Source organism: Phlebotomus papatasi, chromosome 1, assembly GCF_024763615.1.
Source record: "Phlebotomus papatasi isolate M1 chromosome 1, Ppap_2.1, whole genome shotgun sequence".
NCBI lineage: Eukaryota > Metazoa > Arthropoda > Insecta > Diptera > Psychodidae > Phlebotomus > Phlebotomus papatasi.
This window is the reverse complement of record NC_077222.1, coordinates 75,486,113-75,503,886: the sequence shown is the minus strand read 5'-3', so window position 1 is coordinate 75,503,886 and position 17,774 is coordinate 75,486,113. Positions and strand designations below refer to the sequence as shown.

The 17,774-nt window shown below is 36.6% G+C and overlaps 1 protein-coding gene across 1 annotated transcript in view; it reads left to right on the top strand.

Moving 5' to 3' along the window:
- LOC129803148 (ankyrin repeat domain-containing protein 50) overlaps positions 1 to 17,774 on the top strand; it is a 40,079-nt gene that overhangs the window by 11,401 nt on the left and 10,904 nt on the right. The window contains exons 2-4 of the mRNA XM_055849509.1: positions 3,235 to 6,558; positions 10,605 to 11,410; positions 14,996 to 15,646. Of these exons, the coding sequence (XP_055705484.1) occupies positions 3,451 to 6,558; positions 10,605 to 11,410; positions 14,996 to 15,646 (4,565 nt within the window). The 5' untranslated portion in view covers positions 3,235 to 3,450. The remainder of the gene's footprint in view (positions 1 to 3,234; positions 6,559 to 10,604; positions 11,411 to 14,995; positions 15,647 to 17,774) is intronic.

Below are 17,774 nucleotides of genomic sequence, written 5' to 3'. Positions count from 1 at the left end.
TTGAGAATAGTCACAAAATTACCTTTCAGAAATTGGCTCGATAAACGTATTTCCTTACAAAATAGAGGAAAATTACTTTCCCAAAGTTGTAGGGCGGTAAATTTCCTATAAAACTGCGCTAATTAAAAATTTTTGAAGCGCTCGAGTAGCTTGTAAAAAAATAAAGTATCCGTTTTGTGACTTTTTGCCCCAGTCTCCCCTACTTTTAAAGAAGCGTTTTTAAAATTCGTTGAGATACTTTCATTTTCTATTAAATTTTATGGTATTTTATTTATCTCTAGAACTTGATTTTTTTGGGGTCACATTTAAAAAAAATTAGTATTCTATTATCCCCATTCTCCCCTAATCACGATGGCTTTCCAAGTATAGTCACAGTCGTACAATAAATTTGTTGTTTAGGCCATGAAATCAAATTTTCACATAATGTTTCACAGAGTTAATTATCGCCAAAATCTGCAAATGTAAGCAAATAGAGTGGGATGGTCCTTGCTATAAAAAAAAATCATACAAATTTAATATCGAAATAGATATTTTTATAGTGGCCTTTAGTAATTTGTCACTAATTCGATATTTACACACAACATTATAGATTTCTATTTGAATGATTTCCCTCATTTTTGCTATGGTATATTATATTTTTAAAAGCTGCGAATGAAGTGTTCTGTCATCTGGAGCTATGGAATGAGGAAAACAAGGAGAGAAAAAAAATAAAGAGTGGCAGCCTCTTGAATGAAGTGCTAAAAGTGTCTCATTTCACGCATTGCATTTTTATTTTTATATAAGTTGGGAGTTGTTGAAGGAGCCCCCCCCCCAAAAGCCACTGAGAATGAAAAGATGATGCTTTACAGAGAGGCAGAAGATTCACATGTTAAAGATCTTAAAAAGAAGATGGGAAATTTTTTTGTGTATAGTGAAATAGATTCGTAGAGTTCAAAAGTACACAACATTTTTGCCTCTTATACCAATTCATCTTTAGTCGGTTTAAATGGTTTTGTTGATGGCATTGGCGCCTCCATTTATGGAATTTGTAATAAGCAATAAATAGCAAGACAAGAAAATTAACAATAAAAGTGCGTGGTATCTCACAATGTTCCTTCTCAGTATGTTTTTTACTGCTCGAACTCAAAGAGAGAGCAGTTATATAATCGACTTTTTTTCAACTTCTCACTGTTCTGGAGCTTAAACGGTAAGAGATATCGACTTCCGGTCTTCGATGAGACCCCTCCTCAAATGACATTATCTCGTACCCAAACTCTTTACTTTTCCCCCCTCCCCTTTCGTACGTTCCTTATCCCTCAAAAATAGGTCAAAATGAGGTTTTTCCAATTTTACAAAAAATTGGCCCAAGCTTTTTCAATGATTTTTGGATATGTTTTAGAGCCGGTCCTGGCGAACATTTCGCCCAAACATACCTATGACCGGAAAATTCGTCATTTTGAATTATTGAAGGTCAAAGGTCAACCACTTTGGAAGGCGTATTTTTCAACCGATTTGGTTAAATTTGGATTTTTTGGAAAGGTATTGCAATTTCGAACCTGGCTGCATCGGTCTTCATCGGTAATGAACCGGTTAAGTACCGATTTTTGAATAATTTTACATCCCCAATATTTAATATTCCCTAAAAATAATGTTTTTTTTTCAATTTTTCTCAAAATTGGCCCAAGCTTTTTAAATGATTTTTGGATATGTTTTAGAGCTGGTCCAGGCGAATATTTCGCCCAAATATACCTATGACCGGTAAATTCGCCATTTTGAATTATTGAAGGTCAAAGGTCAAATACTCCCTCCGTTCCGAAATAAGTCGTACGTTTGGCGAAAAATTAAGGATTAAGGAATGGTTTCAGAGAATGTTTTTGCTATTTGCAAATATCTTGTGTATGAACTATCCTTCATGTTCAGGGATAATATGGGGATCCTATCACGATGGTAAATTAAGGAATCGATATGTTGAAGTTGTCCATTTTTCGCGTTTTTTTTTTTTCAAATAGCTCCGGTAGATAGTGAATTACTAAAAAATGGACTGTGATTAACATTACAGGCTAGAATTGTTCTAAATTTTTAGTATGCACAAGTAGAACTCAACAGTTATTACCGATATGACATTTTTTATATCTCAAATTTCGCAGAATGAGCAATAAAAAGAACATGCTTTTTTATGTGTTCGAATATCTGGATGCAAAATGGTGAGAGATAAGGACTTGGCACCTTCAGCGGACTTCCCATAAGTTGACCCTGGGACCATTTATATGTTTCTCTAAAACATATCCAAAATTGAAAAAAAGAAATCGCACGACGTGTTTTCGAGCAATCACAAAAAAATATTTTAGAGGGGAAGGGGAGGGGTGGAGGCAAAATAAAGGACATATTAATGGTCCCAGTGTAATTTTATGGGGGGAGGGGGTCCCCCAAAGGTCCCAAGTCTGTGTCTCACCATTCTGCACCCGTTTTAGATTGAAAATAAAACGCCAAAAAATAAGAGATTTTTAAGACATTCATTCCTCAACTTACCATCAAGACTGGACCCCAATTTTAGTACTGGACATTAGCAATATGTCTTTGCAAGAGTTAATTGTTAATACACAAAACATTTACCAACAAACTTTCCCTTAATCCCAATTTTTCCCACACGTATGACTTATTTCGGAACAAAAATTTTTCCCAAACGTACGACTTATTTCGGAACGGAGGGAGTACTTTGGGGAAGGCTCATTTTTCTTTTTGGTTAAATTTGGATTTTTTAGAAAAGTATTGCAAACTAGAACCCGGCTGCATCGGTCTTCATCGGTAATGAATCGGTTAAGTATACCGATTTTTTGATTTTGAAATGCTTTTGTGATATTTATGAATCAATTTGTTCTCTAGTAGATCAGTTATTCCAAAAGATTATGCAAAAATCTAATTCACGGTGAGCTCTATCTCGTGAGTTCGAGCATTCCGCAAAGCTGGGACGCTTTGCCATCTCTTTTTTTTTTGTTTTGTTGATGTTTTCTTCAAAAACTTGCTCGCTCTTGCTATGTTTGTCTTTGGCTTCACTTGATTTTTAGAGAGTAATATGCTCGCAAATAAAGTTCAAAGTATCATGAATCATTTTTATTGTAGATTGTTAAGGCAGGAAATTTTCCTTGAGAATTTTTTGATATAAGATTAACTTTTATCAGTGTATTTACAACAAATATTTGCGCGATGGAGCATAAAATGTTAATTGCATTTTTTTTGGTTTTTCTTTCTATATAGCAATTTGTGTGGCATTTATTGGAGAGGTGAGACTCAGAGGAGTGTGAAAAGTGTAGGAGATTAACAATAGGGGCTCAAGAGGGAAGTCATCGAAAGAGTGGAGAGATTACAATAATGGCCTGAAAATCGAGTGTTTTGTGTGTATGAAAGAAAAATTACACTAGTACTATATAATAACGAGGATAATCACACAACGAAAAGGAAGAATAAAAGAAGATGTCGAGCACAAATGGTGAGAATAATGTGAAGATGCAGTCGCATGAGATTTATGAGAATCTGCCATGTCAGTCAATTGTGTCGGATTCGGTGACAAAGATCAAGAACAACGAGTCCATTATTATTAGCAATAGCAATCAAAATGTGGCTACGAAGCCCAATCTGGCCAAAGAACTTATCTATGCAACACCACTGAGAAAGTCAGATAGATTCAAGAGTCGCGATCGCAGTGGCAGTCACAGAGCTGTGAGACCCAGTCACTTGGAGGGATTCAGTGAGAATCCACATTTTACGGAGAAGGTCAACAATGCTGAAAGCAATCGATGTGAATCATTGCCATCGATTGAGGGCAGTAATTTGAGTTCGATACCTAATCAAGATCCAATTCTCGAGCAAAGACGCATTAGGAATTTTCTCAAAGATCCAGCAGTGTCTCATAAGAAACTCGAACCAGTATCTAAGGATAATCCCAATTCAAATTTTTCCCATTTAGCACGTGAGGAGCACTTTGCCAATCTCGTGCAACAGAACGTAATTACAGAGGTGAGAACAGAGACTGAAGCAGCAATGGATCATGTGGCTGAGCCAGAGAGTCCATCAAAGAAGAGTGAGGCTACAGAGAAATTGGATTATCTCACCAATATCAACAACAAGCCATCTCCGGAGAAGGAGAATGTGGTCAAAGTGAGTGATTGTGATGTGACCCGAACGGGTGATCGTGTTTATATAAATCGTGAATGGGTACTGAAGAAAATAGCCATGTGTTTGGAACAGAGAATTTTCAAGAAACCCATTCCAACGCCCGGCGGTAGTAGTGGAAGTGAAGTAACTTCGTGTTTGCCTATTGAAACACCCTCAGGTAGTTCAGCATTTCCACCGCCCAAAGCTTCTTCTTCTTCTAGCCACCATCAAGCATCGAATTTACCTCAAGTTGGATGCCTAGTGTTGGGTTCCAATGGATCAGGAAAGACATCTGTGTGCCGAAGTATCCTCGAGGGAGTGTCTGGGACACGTGGAATTCTCAATAGGAAACTTCTCTGTTGCTACTTTATCAATTCACAGAATCCCGAGTGCAATAGCCTAAGTATGTTTGTTAGGAGTTTGGTATTGCAGATACTAAGTCACTCCAGTTACTTGAGCACAAAGGATGAGGCGGCAGGAGAGACCGGAACTGAGGACCTGATAACGTTTGAGGGAAAAAAGATGGACAAAGCGAAGATTGATGAACTCGAAGAGATGTTGATATCAGAATTGAAGTTGTCAGAACGTGTGGCTGAATTTTGTGCAAAGAAATCTCCCACGGGAAAGAAGACTGTGGTGAGACAACAATCAGAACCAATGGAAAATCATGGTACAGATAATTGTACGGGGTATGAGACTCATCCACCGGGACAAAAGGCTGAAAAGCAGAGGAAACCCCTTGTTGAAGGTGGAGAAGAGGAACAGGCAAAAATGAAGAGTCCGGGAAAGAAAGTGTCCAAAATTCCAGTTTTGATCTCAAGTCGTGGGAGTCCCAAAGTGAGTATGAGTCAGGAGGAGAATGAGTCAGCAGGAGGAGCAAGTGGAGGGACTGAACAGGTGACTCAGCAGAATTCTGTGACAGAAGAGCAGGAGGGAACAAGTGAAGCGGATACATTTAGTGCTCCAGAAGCTGATGGAAGACCTCCGATGCAGCCGATGGACAAAGAGGAAAAGGTGGAAAATGAAGAGGCTGAAGCAGAAGCTGCAAAATCACCCATTCCTGCTGAATCTCCCATTAAATCCGAACACATCCCACCACCTCTGCCAAAGTCCAAAAGTTGCAGGACTATTGTTGCAGATGGCTACTATGAGATGCTTATTAGTAATCCAGAAATTTTTGAGAGTCTCAATGTGGACAATATTGAAAAAAATCCCGATGAGTGCTTCAAAAAGGCAATTCTGTTTCCATTGCTGGAACTGACACCACCAAAGACAGCTCTACTCTTCCTAGTGGACAGTATCGATGAGAATTACATCAATGAGGGTAGTTTGATGTCCACCCTCAAAGGCAATCGCAATACCACCAAAAGTCGCAATATTGCCGAATTACTCTCAAATCATGTCCATCTCTTTCCCAAATGGATGTTTTTGGTGTGCACAGCCAAGAAACAGAGCAAACACATCACAAAGATGTTTACAGGTTTCAAAAAGATCACACTGGATGATCTACGTAAAAGTCATGTGGTAAAAGATGTTCAAGAATATATAATAGTTCGCTTAAATGCAGATTTCAAGGGACTGATTAACTTGACGAAGGATATCATTGATAGTCTCAATCAATTGTATCTGAAATCCAATGGATGTATTCTCTATCTCCAGAAGGTTCTCAATGGGATCAAGGAGAATTTTTTCTCTTTCCGAGAAATTAAACTGATACCATGTACACTGAATGGCCTCTATCTTTACATCTGTCAGAAGTCCTTCAATAAGAAGCAGTACATGAAAATTCGACCAATCCTCAATATCCTTCTGGCATGCAGTTCCTTTGTCGATCAAATGTTTGTCTTCAATTGTCTAAGGACGCACAATTATACCATTGATATGGATGAATTTCACAAGAGGCTTCAGCTCATGAGGAATATTGTTGTTTTTGAGGGTGATAAACTGAAAATTTTCCACAATTCCTTCTGCGATTGGCTGGTGGATGTCAAATTTTCCACAAAAAAGTTCCTCTGTGACGTCAATGAGGGACATATCATGATCTCAATGTACTACACTCTCGTGAGTGATAGTCTGTGCCCAAATAAAGTCCGTCGCTTCATCTACCATCTGATAAAATCTGGAGAATATCTCACAAGTAAAAATATCAATCTAGATCTCATTCTCATTTTACTGGACTCGAGGACCAATCTCAGTGATTGTTTCTACACCAATCTTCTCAATTGTTGCAAAACCTGCGAAAATGAATGCATGAATGATATGAATTTCCTGCCAAAAACCCAAGAGATGCTAGAGAAATTTCTCAATTCGCAACTCAATCCTGATCTGTCCAACTTTCTCTGTGACTTCTTCAAACCAAATCTACCGACTGACGCCAAGACGCTTAAAATGCTCATCGAAGCTGGGATCAATAATGCTGAATCTCAGGTAAAGAAATAATTGCATTTTATTCATTTTATCTACACTGAAAAAAAATATTTCGTAAATGTTTGTGAATTCCTACCGGATACTTACGAAATTCTCGTAAATCTTATAACCCACAAAAAAAAGTTTGTAAAAGTTTGTGCTTTTTTGCAAACATAATTCACAAGTAGGAATGTTTTAAAAACTTTTTTTCTACCTGAGTGGAATAAAATAATAATAATAATAACGTATTTTAGTTTATAAATAATTTTCTACAATTGTTTATGCTAATCATATTTTAAATTGTATTCATGTTTCATCTTTTAAATTGTTTACTTTAAAAAAATAGAGTAATCTGGGGCAAAATGTGACAGGATCAATATTTAAAAATTCAATGTCTTAGGGCAGAATCACATTGTCAATAAAATGCTCGCCGTTGCCTCACCGTATTTCGTTAATTTACGCATTTTCATTGCAATTCTTACGCAAATTTTCCATTACCATATTACCTTATCTCATACTCGGTGGCACTAGGTGAAAATAATAATAAAAAAAATTGAACAAATAAAACGAATATTCGATGAACGGTGAGCAAAAAAAAACTGTACGATTTATTTCTCGTACAGCTTTTTTTACTCACCGTTTATCGAATTTTCGTTTTATTTCTTCAATTTTCTTATATTATTTTCACCTAGTGCCACTAAGTATGAGATAAGGTAATACGGTAATCGAGAATTTACGTAAGAATTGCAATGAAAATGCGTAAAATAATGAAATACGGTGAGCATTTGACTGTCAATGTGATTCTGCCCTTAAGGTAAAACAGACTAAATCTACAAATTATTATTTTATATAACCTTCATAGTTCACAGTTAAATCATTCCGGACCGCAGCATATGCTGCAAGCCAATTTCACCATTTTTTAATCAAAAATATCTGAGCTCAGGAATTAATTGAAGTTCTACAAAAAATATCTTATATTTGGATATTCTTATAGTTTGTAATCATCCACAAGAATTGAATTTTTATCAGTTCTGAATAATTAAAAAACATTATTTTTCGCAGAACATTCATATGCTGCTTTGCGTACTCAGAGTCCCAAAAGAGACGAAAGAGTTAAAGGAATTTGACAAAGGATTAACAAAAAAAGTCAATTGAAGAAATCAATTTGAATTCGCTGGACACGATTCCTTCCATTGTTTGTTTTAGGATTTCTCTGAAGAATTTTCCTTTCAAAAATTGCCTTGATGTAAAGTAAAGTGTCAGAACCGGGGATGCATAATGGGCCTAAAAGGAGGCCTGGGTGCAGCGGTTCCGCGAGGAACCGCCTCCGCTGTAATATAATCTCTAAAGTGTCAGAAGATAAGGGATTGAAACCGCGATCTACGAAACCGCGACCTTGTTTTAGCATTTTGACGGTGTGTGTTGATCCAATGGGGAGTAGCCTAAGCAGCTTTGTAGATTTATCAAACCATTCCTCTTCTTAAATTTATGAATCAAACTCGTATGTATTCCCATATTTTTGCCAATATCTCGCACGGAAAGACTGAGTAGATTCTCGAAAAGCTCAAAAACTTTCTTTTCCATCCTCCTGCCTTGAATTCCATGCTTTCGGCTACTTCCTTCTGGCTTCTTAACAACAATCTTCATTTCCTTGAACCGAATTATAATTTTCCAGGTGGTGAATCGCCACACATCCTGGTCAATTTCACGATCTTAGCATGGCATAACTCACATTATGCCTTAACTCTCGCATTAGGATTCGTAAAATATTTGTCAACTTTTAATCTTCGAATGGTCTCCATCTTATCGCAATTACTCAGCCAAAAATCACTATTTTTAACAAGAATTTCATTAAAAGTAAGCTGATTAAATTCTCTGAAAATAACAACAAAGAAAAAGACGAAATCCCAAGCCTACCATGACTAACTTCATGTCAAGCGAATGGGTAATCTTTTCGTGCACACGCTTTAATTTGTCTCCAGTTCGCCATTGCTGCCTTTACTAAATCAAAGAAATCGAACAAATTAGCACAAACAATTTTTAGAAAATAACTCAAAAAGCAAATCTTTCGTCAAGATTGTAGAAGGATTATAATGACACAATTTACCCCATATGCCTGTCAATATACATGCTAGATCTTTTTAGAATTTTCATAAAATCAAACTTTATAAAATGATTGGAAAACATAAGTACGTCATGTGGATACATTCTTTTAGGGTGCCCGGAAAATATTTCACGAGACCTCGAAACCCAAGAGGTCCTTGCGAAACCCAAAAAAAAACACAAAAAAAAAACGTTTCCCGAAACCTGAAAAACCCAGATTTTTTTTCTAAAAATGTAAAAATAAACTTTACACGAAGGTATAAAAACCCAAAAAAATATTTCGAAAAATGAGAGTAATCCAAAAACATTTCACAAACCCCGAAAAAAAACCAATAAATGTCTTGCGGAAACCGATAAAACGAATAAAACCAAAAATCTTTCGAGAAACCCAGAAAAAAAGTTTCGTTAATCTGAAAAAGAACCAAAACAAGAACAAAAAAACAAGGCATATTTCTAGAAATTCGAAAAATATATTTCGCATAAGCCGGAGAAAAAAATTTTCGTAAAACAGTAGAATCTATAAATGTTTGACAAAACTGGAGAAATCCAAGAATTTTACCGGGAACCCAAAAAAATAGTTTTGCCAAAATCCTAGAAATCCAAAAAATGTTTTGCAAAGTCCAGAAGCCAAGAAAATTTTCGCAAAACTTAAAACAACCAAGAAGTTTTTCAAAAAAATTTCAAAAATAAGTTTCAAGAAACTGGAGAAATCTAAAAAAGTTGTTACACAACACATGAGAAAAATAAGACATTTTTGTAGGAATGAATCCAAAAACTGTTTCGAAACATGTTTTGCGAAAGCCGAGAAATCCTGAAATATTTCACAAAGCCCGAGAAAACCAAAAAAAAAAATTTTTAGGAATAAAAAAAAGGTTTTCCAAAACCTCAGAAACCAAAAGTGTTTCGCGGGAAACTAGAAATCCTCATTGATTATTATTACTATTATTATAATTAATGATCGTATCGAGGCCTAAAATCAAATTTGTCTTGCCCAAAAATGGGCCACGACAATGGCAAGCGGACTTGCCGACATCAAATCCCGTGATGTTGCGCATAAAGCAGGGGACAACGGACAAACATAGAAGTGGGAGGTGGATCCTCGTTGGTAAAAATAGAAATGAGTCACACCTTGGGAAAACCGCATTTCCGTTGAAGATACAGAAGCTAATCTATGGGAAATATAAAAGAAAAATTATTTATTGGTCGAATAGTAGGAAAAAGAGCCCATGCTTAGCACGATCCCAAGCTTAATAATGACTAATTTTTTCCTGTTTCTGAATGAATGTGACTCCGCAATATATTTTAAAAACGAGGCACTTTCCCCTAGTTTTTAAACTAGCCCCCGGCGAAGTGTTTTTTTTTTATATGGAGCTGTTTGAAGCCAACTCACAAGTTGATTAGAAACTCAGCTTACACTTCTCAGAACAATACCGCATTTAGACAGAAATATAGTATATTTATCCTTCTTTACAAGGCTCAGAGTCTTGTACACAAGGCTCACCTCAATTTTGACATATATCGTGTAACGGTCACGAGTGCAGAAAAATTCCCATACGCATTTGTATGTGAAAGTAAGAAATTGGCTTCAACTTTGAAAGTTACTCGCCGGGGACTAGTTTTTAAAACATTGATGCGATGAGTCATATTTTTTGAGAAACATAGAAAATATTTTTCAATTGTGAAGATTGGGATTGTACGAAGCACGGGCACTTTCCCCTACTGCCACTCTCACTGGGATATAATTACCCCTCTTTCCTCTAAATATTAATTGATTTCATCTTTCAAAGAATATCCATCTTGTTAGCGAGTTTTAAATTAAAAATTAAACAAAAAAACACCTACAACAAAGGTCAACAATATCACAACGCATCGACTCTCAAGAGCGCAAATGCAAGAAAAAAAATCATGAATGAGCCAGAAACGAGATTTTTCTCACTCATTCTCATTTTTCATCTTCTCTGCAGCTCTCGTATGAGTCATCAATCAATTCACCTGTATTGTCGGACAAATCGCAGAATATTGACTCAGAACTGGCAGAATTGCTCATCTCGAGCGAAAGGAGTTGTCACCATGAGGTGCAGAGATCAACAAGTCATGCTGGTGGAGCTGATCAGTCACTTACACTGGACGATGCGAGTACGATGCAACAGATGTCGGATTCGCATTGTCTGGATCTGCACAAGGGAAAGGCACTGATCCATTTGTTGGCCAACGAAGGGAATCACGTGTTACTGGATAGAGCACTAAGAGCCTGCAAAGATCCCATTGATCTCGAGATTGAGGATGTCAATGGGCAGACAGCACTGAATATAGCCAGTCGCAATGGGCATTTGGAAGTTGTTCGGCTTTTGCTGAATTTCACGCAGCCATTGGCAGATGGAACGGGTAGAGTGAGGGGTGTAGATGTGAATCATGCAGATCGAGATGGATGGACACCACTGAGATCGGCATCCTGGGGTGGACATACTGAAGTTGTACGGCTACTCATCTCACATCCCGGATGTGCCATTGATTGTGCCGATAAAGAGGGCAGAACAGCTCTCAGGGCAGCCGCTTGGAGTGGCCATGAAGATATTCTCAAGATACTCATAGAGGCAGGAGCAAATGTGAATTCAGTTGATAAACAGGGAAGAACATCTCTCATTGCAGCCTCGTACATGGGACAGTATGACATCGTGGAGATTCTCCTGGAGAATGGAGCTGATGTCAATCATTTGGATCTCGATGGAAGAAGTGCACTATGTGTTGCTGCTCTCTGTGGAAGTTCTGGGTAAGTTCGTCAGTTAAATCAGCATTTGTCGTAACTTCATTTTTGCAATTTTGAGATATATACATATTTAGAATCGGCGTAATTTTTTTCATTAAACGCACTTGAGAACAAAAAACTTTTATAAGCCCAATAAAAATTATTTTAAACAAAAATTATCGTAAGTACCCAAAATTAAGAAAAATTTATCAGAATTTGCCGTAACTTCCATTTTTGGGGAAGTTACGACAAATTTCCATACAAAATTTTCAGTAATCAGCATTAGTCGTAACTTTTTTTGCTCGTTTGCGTGGCTTGTAATTTGCAGCAAAAATGTAATATTTCTCATTAAAACGTTCACAAACTCTTCCAAATATCCAAAGAAAGTGCGAATAATGCAACATTAACTCATTTTAATTCAATATTTGTGAGAAAAAATGTAAGAAAAAATCACTGCCCATGTGTCATTAATTCAAAACAAAACAAGCGACACGGCGCGCAAAATTTATGCAATAAAATTTATGAAATAAAAGCTTTTAGGGACAGGGATAAGAGTTTAATGGATTATTTTAGTCAAATAAAAGTGCTTATTATCACTAGAGTCATTGAAATTGATATAATGCATTTTTGAAAATTGTCGTAATTTCAAAGATCTCCATACATTGGAAGTTACGGCTTTATAAACGATGTAAGTTACGATAAAATCTTATTGTGTTTCTTCTAACATATATTTCAATATTTCAGCTTTTAAACCATTTTATAAAGATTTTCTCGAGTTAACTTACAGTTTATAAGTGCCACTTTTATTATTTTGACTCAAAAGTATCACATTCGGGTCTCATTTTTAAGAAATGACGAGTGATAAGCCCAGATAAGCTTATGGTAGCTGAGATTCTTTACAGGTGACCTCGAAATGCGTGCAACTCGGGGTGCTTGCAACTCGGAATGCGTGAAAATTCGATTGTGAGTTGAATTTTGGGGGTAAAGAATCGTGTCGAGTAAACTGGGGTGGCATGATAACTTATTTTCGATACTATCGACTGTCGATTCTGAAAACTTTCAACGATATCTGCACTTCCTGTAACTAATATAGATGTTTATCAACTGTCTCATTCTTTTAAGAATGTCGCAATGAATGGCCCAACAATCCCTAAAAAGTCGACATTCACTTAATCTAACAGATACAGATTTATCGATACTATCGCTTTGATAGTGTCGAAAAGTTATCATTCCACCCCTGTTCTCGGCAATCGAAATGGATGAAATTGGCTCGACGCGATTCTTTACCCCCAAAATTCAACTCACAATCGAATTTTCACGCATTCCAAGTTGCAAGCACCCTGAGTTGCACGCATTTCGAGGTCACCTGTAAAGAATCTCAGCTACCATAAGCTTATCTGGGCTTATCACTGGTCATTTTCTATTTAAATAGTCTGAGTGGGGAAGACCAACAAAATAAAAAAAAAAGTTCATTGAAATCGGTTAATAAACATAAGTGATAGAGTCCGGTCCATATGGGTATAGTAAGGGTCGGGGTGCAGTGGGTTGGGGTAAAGACGGATGGGACCCATTATTAGAAAGATCGTGCTCTCAGATACAATATAGGCTAAAATTTCATCGAAATAACTTTATAAATACAGAAAATGCAGTTTGGTCCAGACATTTTTGGTTATAGCTCGGGTCAGGAAACATCAAGGGAGGAGTGCGACCCACCGTTGGAAAGGCCTCGACCCCAGCTACAACATATCGCACATTGAATATTACCATGGCGGATGTCAGATTTCAGCATTTTTCAGGAGACTGCCTCAAAAACTAAATTTCATAATATTTTCTTATTTTCATTTACAAATTTTAAAGATTGTTTGTATATGATTCCACTGGATAGAGCACATATGTTGAACTCGAAATATTGGACTTTTATTACCCAAAAATATAGTTATTTAAAAAATTAAAAAATGATCCGTCACTTTTACACTTATGCGGCAAAATTGTCAAAATTATACGTCACTGTAATAAAAATCCAGACAAGGATTTTAAGATACGCCTCTTGTTTAGTAATTTAAATTTTAATAGAATTATTTTTTATTGGATTTCAACAATATTTCTTTTGTTGTTCGACCATAAATTAATTTTAAAAATCATAGACCCATTGAAATTAAAGATAAATAATGAAAAGTTGTGTATTTTATTTATATTTCTTTTTATTTGTCCATGAATCCATTTCATTTCTTCAGATCTCTTTGTACTCTATATACAATTGACATTTTTTATATAAAAAAAGTCAAGTTTCGAATATTTACTTTTACAATATAGTCAAGATTTTGATAAAATGTGTGGTGCTTTTTTGGATTATGATTTCCCTCACACAAAGAAATAAGATCACGTTTCTTTGTGTCTTTTAGAGGCAGTGGTCCATTGTAAACCTTTTCCATCTTGCAATTTCTTTCTAAAAAAACAATCCACTGCACTGCACGAGAGAACTATGTAGGTTGTTGTCACTGTTTATTCCTCTAAATGTCAAAAAATGAATGCCGTTTAGTGATACAGTGGCGTAGGATTCATGGTCAGTGGAATAGTGGCATATGATTCCTCAGATAACGCCATTGTAACACTAAAAACACTCAGAGAAATAATTATACGCCACTTTTATACTATTTTTGTTCTGCAAGCTTGACAAATACTCAAAATTATGAAAAATATTTCTAGCAAAGTTGTTGAGATTATTAAATATAATGAATATTTAATAAATTTCCCATAAGAAAACAGCAATATCTCAAAATTGACAAAAACCAAGATCCACCGTTGTAATATTCAATGTGCGATATTAAAATTTAAAGAAAAAGCATCGTCTAGTTTTCGAAATATTCGAAATCGATTAATCGAAAATCGATTTTTCGATTAGTCGGACCTTCGATTAAATCGGATAAAATTGGGGTGTCGCAAGGGTTATAGTGCTCCACGAGAGCTTTCCAAAACACCAAATTTTTTTGCATTCCGATAATTAGAACCGAAGATTTGACCATTCAAAAATTCAATTTTTGACCCCCTCTAGCTCAGGTCAGGGGGGTCGTAGGGGGTGAAGTTTGGTATCGATCGAAAGCTCTTAGGCCCAGCTATAACATACTAAAATTTGAGATCGATCGATGCCATAGGGGCTGAGTTATCAAAAAAATTTGAGGGTGTTCTAAAATGGCGTTAGGGGGCGTGGGGGGTGGATTTGACATCATCAACTTCTGGCGGCCTAATGACTTTTAACCTTTGCCGAAAACCGCTTGTCGATATCTCTTTCCGTTCTCTCTCTAGAAGTCGAAATGTAACAGACGGGACGGGACGTCCACGAAAATCGATTTTTGGCGCACATGATTTTCGTGATCTATGAGTGTCAAAACGTGTACATCCAAAATTTGGGCCCGATCTGACGAGGTCGGATTTCACCTGTGACCACAAAAGCTGAGATTGTAAAGAATCTCAGCTAAAATAAAGCTGAACTGAAAATTTCGTCTTCTGAAAAGTTGTTAAAAGGGAGTTACGACAAATGCTGATTTAACTCACGAGTTATAATTTGTATCTCCTTGGTGAGGATTTCTTCTCATCAATGAATTTTCACAGATACAATCGAGTCATTTCGACGCTCCTGGAACATGGAGCTCATACTGATCAATTGGATAATGACGGAATGTCTGCTCTGTTGGTGAGTTCTTTTGAAGGGAATGCGGAAATTTGTGAGTTATTACTGGAAAATGGAGCTGATCCGGATTTAGCGGACTACATGGGTCGAACACCATTGTGGGCAGCATGTACAGCTGGACATGCTTCAGTTGTACGTCTCTTGCTTTTCTGGGGATGCAGCATCGACTGCATGGATTCTGAGGGGCGTACAGTTCTGAGTATAGCATCTGCTCAGGGAAATCTTGAGTCTGTGCGTCAGTTGCTAGATCGAGGCCTCGATGAGACTCACAGGGACAATGCCGGCTGGACACCACTTCATTATGGAGCTTTTGAGGGCTATGCAGATATTTGTGTTCAGTTGCTGGAGTCTGGAGCGAAGATCGACGAGTGTGATAATGAAGGGAAAACAGCACTTCATCTGGCTGCACAAGAAGGTCACAATAGTGTCGTGGAGGCTCTTTTGGACATCCATGCAGCTTGTGTAGATCAGAGGGCTCACGATGGGAAGACCGCCTTCAGGCTGGCATGTCTTGAAGGGCACTTTGACTGTACCCAGACACTTCTGAAATACGGAGCTGATGTCAATTCCAGGTATGTCTTCCAATATCTTTTTTTTTCATATTGAATTTCATACTGCAACCGCCTCGGAAAATGAAAATAAAAAAATTGAAAAGCGATGGAAAGGAGAATACGAATTTATTGATGAAAAAAGCAACAAAACAACAAATGCTTTGCAAAGTACTCGAAAACACGAAAAAAAACTCTGCGTAAATATTAGTTTAATAATGATGCGTCTTGGTAAATGAATCATCAAAAACTAACCATCTTGAAATCGAAAATTTATTGAAAAGAGAGTGTTATAAAAATTATTGAACTTTAACCTTGAGGCAACTTTAATATATATTTGTTGTGAACAAATTGCAGAGTATCGTACCAATTGGGACTGATTCAGTGACATTTGTAATTTCAAGACCTTTCAAATAAACATAATTTTGATTAAGTCGTCCGAAGTATAGTCGTCCAGTAAGGGAATTCTGTGATTTTCGTGGCATTGTCACGCGTGAGTTCGAAACCTGACAATGCTATTCGAGCTTTTTTTGTCATATATTATGAGTTCGAAAATGCAATTCATTGAATTTTTATTGAAATTGATGATTTTATGAAAATACAGTACATCTTAGTTGATTTGTTTAACAAAATTCATTGTTATTTGAATTGCCAGAAATCTCAAATATGTGACTTCTGACAATGCTACCTGAGCTGAAATGGCAATGTCACGGCTACAGAATCGCATTTTCGAAAAATCTCTCCTAAGATTCGAACCCAATTTGTCATATAGCATTGAAAGAGCGTTACAGAATTCCCCTCCAGTAGGGGAATTCTGTAATTTTCGTGGCATTGTCACGCGTGAGTTCGAAACCTGACAATGCCATTTGAGCTTTATTTTGTCATGAGTTCGAAAATGCAATTCATTGAATTTTTAATGAAATCTCTTCACTTGATGAATTTATGAAAATACAGTACATCTTGGTTGATTTGTTTAACAAAATTCATTGTCATTTGAATTGCCAGGAATCTCAAATATGTGACTTCTGACAATGCCACGTGAACTGAAATGGCAATGTCACGGCTACAGAATCGCATTTTCGAAAAGCTATCCTAAGATTCGAACCCAATTTGACATATGGCATTGGCAGAGCGTTACAGAATTCCCCTCCAGATCGATTCTTTTACATTTGATCTTACATAATTCAAGATGGTGAATTTCAAGGTAATAGGGTCTACGAAAAAAAGTGTTTGGCTCTGTTAGTTAGAAAAAAAACAGCTATACAACAAACCATGCTTTCCCAAATGCTCGAACTCGTGACTTAGATTTACAGGTTCATAATAGATTTGTATCAATTCAAAAATCACTTAAAATATCCCCAAAAATAGCTGAGGAGTACTTTAATTGGGTTTCGGACAAAAATTACTTATCGATTTAGAACTGGTTCGTTACCAGTTCATAAACGATTAGCCTTCTCAGGACAATAGGAATGCCGAAGAATAAATTCTTCGGGACATTTTGAAGCTCTCGTCATTAACTCTTTCACGTCCCACTTTTATTTAGCAGATGAATTCATGTAAAATTGAGTTTTTCCTAAAGCTTTATGATCAAATATAATAGTTCAGAGAGGAAAAAAATTGCCATTGCGTGAAAACTCGGAAAAACCCCGGGTCATATATGACCCTATTGTCCTCAAGGGAAGTGTACATACCATTTTCAAAATCTATATCACGGGCTTTTTAAGAGTTTTTTTTGCTTGAAGTTACTAATTTGGCCAAAACCATGGCAAACTGAATTGTTTTGATGAACACTGTACTCTTGGTGTTCAAGGAATCTTCCTGGTAATCCCTTGAACAGTCTCTGTCACAATATTTTGAGTGGTATTTGGCAAAAACAAACTTATCCACATATTTATTCACACACAATACAATTGCACAATATGAGACGCTTGCAGAATAGAATACTCTAAAATACTGCAAAATATGTTTATAATTCCTCAGATATAAGATGAAATGTCCAGGAGCAAGATGTCCCACCTCCATTTCACAAAGAAAAATAATGTCCCAACTACATTTTGCTACAGGTTTGGGACGAAAACACTGTTACCCTTGGGGACAATAGGGTCATATATGACCCGGAAAATTCTACACGTTTTTCTGGAAAATTGAGAGT